This window comes from Sinohyriopsis cumingii, chromosome 18, assembly GCF_028554795.1.
Source record: "Sinohyriopsis cumingii isolate HCF-2022 chromosome 18, ASM2855479v2, whole genome shotgun sequence".
Lineage (NCBI taxonomy): Eukaryota > Metazoa > Mollusca > Bivalvia > Unionida > Unionidae > Sinohyriopsis > Sinohyriopsis cumingii.
In genome coordinates this window covers 89286219-89299619 of record NC_142978.1, presented here as the reverse complement: position 1 = coordinate 89299619, position 13401 = coordinate 89286219, and the positions used below count along the sequence as shown (strand labels likewise).

Genomic DNA, 13401 nt, shown 5'->3' with positions numbered 1-13401 from the left:
TCTATGGCTGGTCATTTAGAGATCATCTATGGCTGGTCATTTAGAGATCATTTATGGCTGGTCATTTAGAGATCATCTATGGCTGGTCATTTAGAGATCATCTATGGCTGGTCATTTAAAGATCACTTATGGCTGGTCATTTAGAGATCATCTATGGCTGGTCATTTAGAGATCATCTATGGCTGGTCATTTAAAGATTATCTATGGTTGGTCATTTAAAGATCATCTATGGCTGGTCATTTAGAGATCATCTATGGCTGGTCATTTAGAGATCATCTATGGCTGGTCATTTAAAGATAATTTATGGATGGTCATTTAGAGATCATTTATGGCTGGTCATTTAGAGATCATCTATGGCTGGTCATTTAGAGATCATTTATGGCTGGTCATTTAGAGATCATTTATGGCTGGTCATTTAGAGATCATCTATGGCTGGTCATTTAGAGATCATTTATGGCTGGTCATTTAGAGACTGAGAAATCTACTTCTTGTGATTCATTATTATGTGCCAGTGTAGGATAATTCAATGGAGAAGAAAGGTGTATGTCTTGTAGTTTACTGCCAAGATTTAAAACAAATAAAACCCACTAACATTTTCAGTTTCATTCACAAGATAAGTGATTGGTGACCACTAAAGGCATTAACTTTTATTATCAAGTTTCACACCTACCAGGCCCATAATGGTTTTCAATTTCCCCTTCAGTATTTTTTATTTTTGAGAATGGAAAATGTCTTCTCACTATCAGCATTAGAATGTGGCAATGACAGAACAACAATGTTCTGTCTTCAAGAAATGTCAAATGTTAGTTTTCTGTGGCAGGTTTTTTAAGGCTGTTGACTGCTCTTCAGTATTCCTTCAAGCCAAGTTCATCCTAAGAAGAAAGTTTCAGTGTCAGACAGAACACAAGATGTATTCCTGAATTTCTTATTTCTTTGTCACTGCTATTTTTCTTTACAGTAAGTATTGGGTGAAAGCTTACGTGTCTGCATTTTGACATAACTAAAATATATCAACTTCCCTTAAACATTCCTCTATAAACACCTTCGGCAATGCAAGAACAATTCAACAATACAAAAATATACAGTCAGCAGATCTCTATTCAGAGACCTGAAAGCCATCTTGAACTACCTTTGATCCCTTTATTACTTACAACATCTCATAAAACATTCCACATCTGGCCTCAATTCTTGCAACTACAACAGTAAAGTAATCAATTAACGGCTTTTGCGTACACATGTCAACATTTGTAACCTGATTACCACATATTTGATTTGTACCCATATTACATTTCCCATCTCCAGCAGACTGCTTCCCACTGGATGCTGTAATATGGGGATAATATTCACAAATATACTAATGATTTTTGTCTTAAAAAAAATAATTATTTTTTTAAAGTACTAGATTGTAACTATATTGTATGCATAACAGATGGCCTTTCAAATGAAATTTTGCCCTACCACATGCAGGATTGCAAACATGTTGATGGGCAATCAAACAAATGTTGATATATTAATCAAAAGTTGAATCCAGTCAAGTCATGACTGATTCCCTCTTCCTCTATCATAAATATCAAACAAATGTTGATATATTAATCAAAAGTTTAATCCAGTCAAGTCATGACTGATTCCCTCTTCCTCTATCATAATCATCAAAGATAACCTCAAAACAATCTAACATTGATTCAGATATGTCCACCTAAGTGTGACATCAGTGACCCGAGGCTCTGCTCAGTTTACACTGATTTAGAATAGGGGCCAATAGGTGGAAAATAGTAGTCTATCTAGAAAATATCAATCACTGGTGCATAGTCAATATGTTATGGACAGCGTATGCTCAATAGGAAATTATGCCAAAGGCAAACCAAGAGTAATTAAGTCCAATGTTCTGGCCCATATCAACACAAGTCACAAAAGCATACAGCTTGGAATTTCCATGCATCAGAAATGGGTAACATTTAAATTCCATGTGTTGAAACACAAGGGTATAAATCTATGAAAGTCTTTGGGAAAACCCAATGTCAATATGACCATCAATTTGGGAGTAGTAATATTTTCATTATGGTTGTCAAGGTGGCCAAAATGGATGTCAGATCTGCATCATAGGACCAAGTACATATGATAAGTAGTCATCTGGTGATAACCCCATGTCATATGACTATTTGTTCAGGAGAAGTAGTGATAATCCCATGTAAAATGACTTTTTATTCATAAGTAGTGACAAGATTTATAAGATGGCTGCTTCAGAGGCCCTATTGGATGTCAGATCATATCAGCACCATATTTCACATAGATTCAACCTGAAATCATAAGAAGTCTTTGAGAGAAAACCTATTTTGTTTCAGAAGGCCATCCATTCAGGTGGAGTACTATTAACAAGATTTCATCTTGGCCATTTGTGGTGACCATAAAGGTTGTTCAATTAGCACCATTTTTATTTAGGACCATCTAGACCTTGGGATGAATGTGTACATACAATTTCATAGCAATCCTCCAAGTAGTTTACAAGGAACTGTGATAACAATCTTGTGCTAACAGAATGGCAAACAACAGAAAACAAGCCATCTCCTAAGCTCTGCTAGTCTATAATACATAGAACTAAAATTTACCATTGGATGCTGAATTGAAGACGACATTGTGCGACTTCCATCATTACTTCTGCTGTGTTTTTCTCGTTTCTTGCTTGCATGTTGCTGTGACGGCAATTCCTCTCTGACTGGCCCTGCATCAGAGGACTTTTCTGCCATACTCAATGTTCTGTGAATCTTTTCTGCTGATTTTGATTTTCTTCCCGACTTACTTTGCTCCTTCAAGTCTCTTGAATCTTTTGCTGTGACACTTAAAGATTTGGACAACTTCACTGATCTTCCTTTAGATTTATGAACTTTTGGTTTTTCATCCTGTATAGGGGTACTTGTAAATGTGGACGAGTTTGCATGCCACACACTAGAGGTTGATGGAGTGTCAAGTCTTAAAAAATCATCTGGTAAAGTCCCAAGCATTGGAGGATTCCAATTTCTAAACACAGTCTTCCTTGCGGTGGATGAATTATTACTCTGTATACTTTGATCACTGAGTCTTCTACCTGAACTAGTTTGTCTTATTACAGGTGAAAAGGGCATTTGCAAACTCTTGGACTCTGTGTCTGTGTCTGAAAACGACAGCTCATCACTGTCAGGAAAATCTGAAGATTCCTTCGATTTCAAGTTGTGGGTAGGTTGTGACATGTGAGAAGAAACTGGTGTGGTCCAAATGCTTTGTTTCTGCATGGCTCGCATAGCTTCCGAGTACGAAGGTGGTGATTCTTCAGATTGCCTATCTCTGTCTTCAGACTGCAAACAGTGTTCCTCATATGACTGAAGCTGAAATAATATAGGTTCGAACAGATAATCTGAGTTTCATAATGAGCAAATTTTACTGTAAACAGGTCATACCACTATAGTCAATTTGCAACTATGGGTAGTACATTAACTGCGTGACTTGGTTCATAGGTAACTCTTCAGCACATCTGAATGCACGAAGTGAACCAAATGACATTCAAAAATGGACTCCGTTTGTATGCTTATTGATGTAATTTTACATTTGTGGACTTATAACCTGATAACTCAGGTTATTTTATCAGCAAATTAAATAATAATATAACAATAGTACCTGGATAATGCAGTGGTAATGTGCTTACTTTGCACCTCTGTTGTCCTGGGTTTAACCCCCAGTTTTGACTGGTACATGGGTATATAATCACCCATGCAAAGTTTGTGGTTTTCCCCACCCAAAAAGACAAAATTATGAAATCAAGTATAAAGACAGCGCTGCACCCAGGATCATCAGAGTAAAGGGACATGATGCTCTAGTAAATAAATCAATCCTCTCAATATCTCTTACGAGGCCAGTAATACTGTTAAGAATGATAATCCTTTTATATACCAAGCCAGTATGCAGTAGAGAAAATGCAATACTGGGGCTTTGAATGAGTCACCTGGTATTCTGAAACACTAGTTGCAATAAACAAATCAGGTGTTCTAATTCTAGCCAATCAAGTAATAGGATAGTGAGATCTTTCACCAGAACTAATGTCAATATTGGATCACGTGATGTTTATCTGAACTTAAGCACATCTCAACATTGAAAATTTATCAATGAACTTGACCTATACACTATTATCATTAATTTGGAATTATAGAGAATTTCAGTCAATTACATTTTGGATTATAATATTGTGACACCTCAAAAGACTTAACACATCAATGCATTCCAAACCATTGGTACATTAGCACATCTGAGCTATAGGCATGAGGGGTCAAGCTAGAATAAAATTTTAGGGAGAAGTGACTTCTCCTTTTGGTTGGACAGAACAGGGAGAAGTGAGAGCTGAACAAGGAGAAGTGGGACCTGAACAGGGAAAGTGGGAGCAAAGCAAGACACGCAATATATATATATATGTGTGTGTGTCTTGTTTTCATTCTCTTATCTGAATTATGCGATCTATTTCCCAGTATGCATATTGCAATTAACATTGGTTTTAAGCAGAGCTTTATTTTCAAGTAGAGTTTAATCTATATTATAAACACATCTGGTGCATGTTTAAGAACTATTCAGTGTATCTTGGCAATATGACTTAAAACAAGAACAACAGAAGCTATACATTCTAATGAATTTTAACTGAGTAACTAGATTTCAATACTGTAACTGCAAGTTAGAACAAATGCTTAATCAACTACCCTTAATCAAGAATTTGTGTCTTTTTACTTTCTGAAAGAACATTATCAAAAGGCTTTTGAAAAGATTTCTAAACTTGTTTGAAATAACCCATGCACAATGTACATGACAGAAAATGCACACGTCTTTCAGATCATACTGTTCATCCTAAAGTCTTTGTTGCCGATAAAACTTTACCGTAATTATTCATAGACAATACTCTGAAGAATTAAAGTCAGTATATGAATGAACTAAACCTTTTTTTAACTAAATCGACAAAGCCAACATGCAATTGCATCTACTTTTAGAAAGATGGGTTTTCTTAAGGTAACCACTCACTTTAAAGGTTCATAACAACTGTCCATAACTGATAGGATTGCTAACGTAAGATTTTATTAGATCTACGTACTTAGTGTAACATTAGGCATTGGTTAAGTAGTATTTGCTACGCTGTTTTGTTGTTTTCCTGTTTTCTTTGTATTTTCACACAAAAATTTAAGCTCAAAATACAACCTTGACCTTAAAGCATCTCTTCGAATTCCAAAACACAGCACTGTCCCGTCTATTTATGACCGACAGAATTGTATTTTAATTCTAAATCTTTAATAACGTAATATTTAGTCTCTGCTTTCTTACAGATTGTATATTTTCCTGAATATACATGTGGTTTACGAAAAGAAACAATCGAATAAAACGGTACTTCCCAGAACAAACAAACAGATTTTTATCAGGAAAATAATGTACATGTGGCAGTTAATATATTCATGTTACTGACTCTCTTCTTTAAACTCAGATTGCTATTTATATAAATTTAAGTTTCGAAACACAAGTTTGTATGTTTTTATCATCAAAGGATAACTTGTGGAAATCGGGCAGTAATAGTTGCTAACTTACTCAGGAAATGGTTAATGGTCAATCAACTATCAAACCACATGCCTTTGAATGTGAAGAGTTTGTTTGTCAGTGTAATTGATATCAACACCAACTATTTAATGGCTTGAAGTATAAATTTTGCCTTGAGCTATATATATATATATATATATATATATATATATATAACACTGCAACTAACCTGGTAAAAGTGAGGGAGCATCTCAAAAGGGATTGTCATTCAATGTTCCTCTAAAAAAAAAAATCACAGGGTGAAGTTGTTTTTGCTTTCCAAACAGATGAAGGTGAAGTTTACTGTTTTTAGGCGACTTAGTCGCTCACTTTACCTGGTAGTGTGACCCCTGGGCACAATAGCATATTTAATATTGGAATTTGTTCAGATCACCACTAAAATTCATCAGGAACTCAAAACATTTGGATTTTGTAATATAACTTTTTAGATTTAATTCATAATTATGTATGTTTTTTTTTTTAAATTTTTTATTTATATATCACAGGGAAATAAATTGTTTGTTGAATTTTACAGAACTTGTTGGTTGTCACTCTTTTTTTGTTTAAGACCATAGAGTTGTAACATGAAACACTGCAATAAAGGTAGGATTTAACATGGGGTCCATAGAAAAAATGAATTAATCTTGGTACATATACAGCACTTCAATACATGTAACTTGAGACTGCAGATTTGAACTGTTGTCAAGATGAATTCACACACACTTCATGTACTCAAAATGAAATACTACCAATCAAATGGAATTTTCACCTTTTTTTTTGTTCTTCCTTTTCTTGGGTCAGTTTTATCACAAGACCGTTTCCCACAAAATGAAAATAGATTTTTCCAACTCAATTTTGGTATGTACTTTTCTGTACTCTTGACAAAAGTTTTTTTTTACTGATAATGTAGAAGTTACATGTCTGTAGAAGTTACATGTACCTAAACAGCAGTTATTATTATCATCATTATGGCATAACCATAATTTGACAATAATGTCCAAATGAGGCTCTAAAAGTTTTGATTACACTATGATTTATATTTGCATCATTACCAATTATACTTAAACACCATTAAAACAATACAGGACATCGTTTATTTGGCAGTAAATCGTAGATGCTTACATAAATATTTAATAGAACATGGTTTATTTGAAGTATGTTGCAAGGGCAGTCCTTTTCATGAGATAATTGCAATAATAAGGATTAATTGTTCATTAATCATGCTGCCTTTCTTGTTTGTTTACATAAGGCTAACCTTTAGCTTTTGTTCAGATTGGCCATGGCTAACCAGAATATAACAAGAAGGAGCATCTGGGGAAAATAAGATACATCACAGGGATTTGTCACAGGGAGAAATGATTTGTAATTTGAGAATTTCACATGAATTTGACTTAAAAACTTGGGTTCCTGACAGCACTGCATAAATGGATATGAAATGTTACGCTTCATGGATTTCTATGGATTTTACCACACAAAGACAACATGTAAGTTGTAAATTTATTTGTAACATATTCCACTTAATAGTACTGTTTTGTCTTTATCTATTTATCCATCCACCCAGTTTTGCAAGTTCACTTTTACAAAGTGCAAGACTGACAACAAATCACCCTTTACAAAAAAAAACTGATTTGCAAAGTAAACCTTTATTTATTGGAGGGTCAATGAACACTTAGCATTTTGCAGCCATAGAGTGGGGGGGGGAAGAGGGCACTTATAGTGGAGTATCTGCATTACTTAAAAGTTATCTGTAGTAATAGTTGAGAACGAACAAAACCTGAATGATGGTTTAGAATGAATTAAAGAAAATATTGTATAAATCTTTGACATCAAATCTATGGGCTTTAAAGCTGATACACTTGGTTGCAAATAGCTAAATTTTAGTGACCTGACTAGCAGTGGATTTATCTGTCCCTAAAGGTGGTACAGTGCACTGAAGCTACAAAGCATTGCACTTCTACAGTGAAATACTAATTATCTGGATGCCAACTATCATGATTACTTACAGCCTTGTCTCCCTTACATTGCTGCTCATTAAAATGTAAAAACAACTAATTTTTTGATCCTGGCACAAAAATGGAAGAGAGGAACAGATATCAGAAACAGGTACAATTTTACATGATCTCTTGCAATTATACTTACAACAGCATTATAAATAAATGAATTATCTCCCTCAAGTAACAATAATGATATTAGGACAGAGGTGAGACAAAAAGTTTATGTGAGTGACACTCTGACAAAATGTAATCTGCTGTACAGAAATCCCAAGATGTTCAAGCCTAAATGAACACACATAATGGTCTTATCAAAGCCTAATAAACACACATAATGGTCTTATTAAAGCCTAAATGAAGACACATAATGGTCTAATCAAAGCCTAAATAAAGACACATAATGGTCTTATCAAAGCCTAAATAAGCACACATAATGGAATTATCAAAATCTAAATGAAGACACATAATGGTCTTATCAAAACCTAAATGAAGACACATAATGGTCTTATCAAAACCTAAATGAAGACACATAATGGTCTTATCAAAGCCTAAATGAAGACACATAATGGTCTTATCAAAGCCTAAATGAACACACATAATGGTCTTATCAAAACCTAAATGAAGACACATAATGGTCTTATCAAAACCTAAATGAAGACACATAATGGTCTTATCAAAGCCCAAATGAACACACATAATGGTCTTATCAAAGCCTAAATGAACACACATAATGATCTTATCAAAACCTAAATGAACACACATAATAGTCTTATCAAAGCCGAAACAAATGCACATAATGGTCTTATCAAAGGCATTCTGTAGTCCAAACATTCATAATTAACTATCAGTTAAAGAATGGCTCAAATGCCCTTTTCCTTTACAAAGCATCTAAAATAGGCAGAATATGCATTGGCACAGCACTTAAAATGCTAATTCAATCAATACAGGACCAGTCATAATTCAATGTACTAGCTTTAGATCAAATAATAATTTTATGTACTAGCCTTGATCCAGTGATAATATCATCTACTAGCCCAAATCCAGTGATAATTTCATTTACTAACCCAGATCCAGCGATAATTTTATCTACTAGCCCAGATATAGCCATAATTTCATGAAGTTGCCCAGCTCCAGTCATAATTTCATCTACTAGCCCAGATCCAGGAGTTCTGACAGGGTTTTATTAAAACTGTTCCTTTACTGCTTATGATGACTCTTGACAAATGATATAATGCAAAATATAAGATTACTGTGAGTTATTGGCCAATAATGGAACCTGTTTCACCACCACCAACAAAAACTAATGAAGAATTCTCAATTTAGTACTGGTTATTTAATTCTGAATAGTATATTTCCAATCTTTGTAATAGTCTCCTACCTCCAAAAAGCACAAACACCATGTTGAATTCCCTTAAATAAACCCAGCTATTGTTTACATAACTCACCATAGCCGTGTGTAAAAATGTATCTTGTTCCTCAGAGTCTTCACTGTCTATTGTCATAGTCAATAGTTGGTCAATTGTATCATCAACTGCCCCATCATTAGCCCTCAGCACTGCCTCAATAACTTCACTGTCCATTGTTGGAAACATATGTTTAAAATCTGTCATTGCTTGGGTAAAGTCCAACTGTCGTGTTGGTTTAGAGGTTTTGGACCTAGAACACGATCTGGACTGATGATTCTCAGGACTCGAGTCCTTCCCTGTAGAGGCCATGTTTGTATCCTCAGGAGACTGTAGCTTCTGCGTATCAGCTGAGGCCATTTTAAATTTGCAGGAGATGAATTATCCAATGCCAAACAAAACTGGACAAGCCATACTGACTCTTTCTCTAGGCTATGAACTTTATAAATCTGAAAAAGAGTAAAATTCATTTTCAGTGATAATAATTTCAATATGTATTATTTTGGGGGTAAAACAAATTATATATACCCTGAATAGTACATGTTTTTTTTACCTTTATGACAACCTTTTCTATCGATCTTAGCTTAATAAAAGTACTTCAAAAATTTACATTTTGGTCTACCATTTGGGCTCCATAAACATCCATCTGTTTTCCTTTGGGTTTCAATTTTAGTGAATTTAAGCTTGTTTAGGACAGTTGTAGAAAACAATCATTTGGAAACCTGGGTGAGGTTGGAAATCGTGCTGGGCAAGTAAAAATTTCTGTCACTTGCTAAGGATCTTTATAAAGAATATAATGGAAAATTACAGAATTTGGTTTCGTGACTACAGATTTAATGATTCAAGCAATCCTAGAATTTAACATAAATTTCTTTGTAGCCAGAAGAACCAGTAGATGAGGAATTTACTTCTCCTGCTGAATCTTCACTAGTACTTGCCACAAATCAATATTACAAAAATACTGAAATTAGCAACGTATTTATTTCATAACTATTCGGGGGATTTATGGAATTAGTTTTGTGAAATACAGTACATCAAATCTCAATTGTTCTAACCGTCTAGCGGGGCAAATAAATCCAAGATACATACTATTACTTCAGACGTGTGTGTGTGTGATTTGGATTTTTAACATAGCTTTAACAATTTTTCAGTCATATCGCTACGATGTCTGCAGTGTGGCAGTTTATAGCGATGTATAGCACTGAGGCATCATGCCGCAGACATGTAGCATGATGTCCCACCCAGTCATATTATCCTGACACCAGGCCGACCAGTCCTAACACTAACCTCTTAATGTTGAGCGCCAAGCGAGGTAGCTGTTAGTACCATTTTTGTAAGTATTTGGTATGACTCGACCAGGGATCGATCCCCCAATCTCCCGCATCCGAGGCGGACGCTCTAACCACTAGGCCACCGAAGCGGTCATACTTCAGACACATTGCAATCATTCAGATTTTTCAAAATTATCTATGACATCATAAGAAAGTGGACTGGTGAGAAAGGCAACTTTAATAACCCACGGACAATTGAAATTATGAAAACTACCAGTCCAACTGAAAATGTACAAGCCTTGGGCTCATAAACTAGTGCTTACTTCAAGTGTTTTCAAGAAAAGGAGACTTTAAAAACTTTCCATCTTGTTGTTCATTGTGTGCATCTGTGTATGTGTTGTCTGTCTGCACGTCTGGGAATGAAAAGTTTTCAACTATGTATGTTGGTGTACACAATGCTGCATGCTGAATCCATACCTAGTTGCTCTAATGTACACCAATCCATTATACCTTTTTTGTATGATGTTTGTTTAACTCACAGATTCTACTTTTTAGACCTACATCACATCAAATTTGACGCGCTATCCTTTAGGCAATGCCAGTCTGCTGGACATGGCCATAACTGCAGTTACTTAATATACAAGTCCAACACATTAAATGGAATTTCACTCTTTGAATGGTTAACTGAAAATGATGCCCTGTGCCTAAAAGATAAGTAACCAATGAAATTGAAATATGAATGACAGAATTTGCAATTTTACACAGCTATAGCTTCTGATGCATGTAATTGATTATAATAAAGGTGTGGACCTACAAATGAACAGGAGGCTGAAAGTCAGAATTGCAAAGCTTGCTCTAAAGTTTGTCAGAAAAATTACAGAACACTGTGGGCAACTCACTCAAAATACAGGCGAGGTGGGATCTAGATTTTGAGAGGACTCTGACATCAGGCTTTCTAATCTTTACAGCCCTGATGTATTTAAAATAAATGTATCAATAGCTCTATATATACCACTCTATCTACATTTCTACCAAGTTTATTACAAGATAAAAATTATCTCACATGCTGAAGCATTTAGATATCAGGGCAATCAATGTGAGAAAAATGACAAGAGACATACTCAGAAAGTGAGACAGAGTGAGAAAAAAGAACAAGAAGAATACTGAAAAGTCACCTCCTCTAATGGGGAAGAGAATTATATACAGAAAACATTTCCACCTTTGATTTACTGATTAATGAAGAGGTTTTAATAGCTGAAAATATAAAGTATAACATGAGCAAAGATTATGTAAAGTTCTACTGGCTACATTTAAAGATGGGGGCAGGGCTGAGGGGTATTCCCTAGTTCTAATATCAGTACCCCTACTCCTACCTCGTGGATAGGGTACTAACATGAGCATATATGTGTCAATGGAGCAAGTCTGGTGTGATTCACACCCTGCGCTCTTTTAGTCTAATATCAACAATTTGAATATATTCTTTGCACATAATGAAATAAATTGAGTAGTCTTCTTATTTAATACCGGAAGTATCACAAATCATTGTAGAAATAGTTGTAAAATCTCATTTACCTTTCTTATCTGATATTTTTGTTTAGACTGTCCGCCATATTAGTTCAAATAATGATTACTTCCGTTCTCAGCCTTGTTTGTTTGTGTGCCATATAAGGACACTGAGGCCTTATTTGGAAACGTAAACAAATCGTAGTAAAAATATGATGTGGTTTGAGTCTGAAATTCTGTGCATTAAAAGTAAACACAGTTTATCAGCAACTCTGAAATTCCACCAAGAACCCATTCACCACTTGATTGATAATAACATAGTGTAGTATTCTACACTAAATATGGTCCGGCAAGCCTTATATAGAAAAGGTGTCACAGTGAGAGTCTCACGTTTTCTGTCATGGTGGACATGGTAAGGTTAGTGTAACCATACCAATTTATATTATCATGTACGGGCATAATACATTCAAAATAAGCCAAACTTCTTTCACAACATGATTATACTTATGTAGATTTCTAAACTATGTTTTTCTGACTTAAGTGATGATGTTTTTGCTCCATTACCTCATATAGGATCAGTTCATAGCCTCAACCACAACAAATCAAACTGAGGCTATGACATCATAGCTAGGGTATTCCCATATTAATGACCAGTATATTATCTGATGCATTTATATACGCTGTCAGTTAACAATGAAAAGAATCATCCCTCTCCTTTCCCCTCCACTCACTGTAACTGTCTACATTCAGATTTTTAAACAACAAGATGGTTCTAATGTAAAGAACTCTCTTTCCAACTTTCAACATTTAAGTTTTCCTTTTCTTTCCTCTCAATAATTACACCGACTTAATTATAACATTAGTTGTTTCGATTTCTTCCATTTCCACCAGATCACTATTTTATAATATACTGTAGATATATACTACAATGTCTACAATAGCAAGGTTCAAGTCATAACACCATTTGGACATATGTAATACGTGTGTCAACTTTTGTGAAAACCTGGCTTCTTAATTATTCAGTAATGCAACCGATTTTCATAACGAAAAGGTACTTGCTAGATCGTTAGAAATTAGCACCGAGTTGTAATAACCATGAACACTAAAACATTAAATCACGTCGAGAGAAAATATATGTATATGTATAACTAATTATACCAATTAAACCTTTTGCTTCAAGTCGGAATGTATAAGAAAGAAGAAAAAATAGGTTTTTGGGTTTCTTCTTTCAAGTAACTGGCGCAAAATTTTACGAAGATACAAGCAATGGGCGCTCTAATACTGGTCATATGCTCTAATTATATTATAAATTAATATTTTTTGCCGTTCATTTGAATCAAAATCTTCTAAAATTGATAAATTTTTGTACTTTTTCGATGCCACCTGTTAAACAGTAGATAGGCCTTCCTCTTCGCGCACCTGTTCACATCCGGTCATATTCTGAGTTTCTTTTCACTCTACGTGAGGTACACCCTTGTGAAGAACCAAGAAGGTATACAAATGAATAGTTTCATAGTCTGGTACCCAATTCTTAACATTGAACGGACAGCGTATAAGACACTCATGGTCTAAGCTCCCCTTAGATCTTGTGAAAAGGTATTCTTTGGGAGGGGGTATAGCTAACTACTGAATCCGAGAAGTGTGAACTTTATTCAACAG

At 34.8% G+C, this 13401-nt stretch overlaps 1 protein-coding gene across 3 annotated transcripts in view; it reads right to left on the bottom strand.

The window, feature by feature from the left end:
• LOC149777404 (CUE domain-containing protein 1-like) overlaps positions 1-13185 on the bottom strand; it is a 48388-nt gene extending 35203 nt beyond the window's left edge. For 2 of the 3 annotated variants that reach the window (XM_089942027.1, XM_089942029.1), the window contains exons 1-3: positions 13112-13179; positions 9011-9417; positions 2607-3359 (exon numbers count right to left, since the gene is read on the bottom strand). In XM_089942027.1, the coding sequence (XP_089798153.1) occupies positions 2607-3359; positions 9011-9328 (1071 nt within the window). In that variant the 5' untranslated portion in view covers positions 9329-9417; positions 13112-13179. Of the gene's footprint in view, positions 1-2606; positions 3360-9010; positions 9418-13111 lie in introns of all 3 variants that reach the window. The other variant, XM_089942028.1, reaches the window with a different exon arrangement.
• Between the last annotated feature and the right edge of the window lie 216 nt (positions 13186-13401).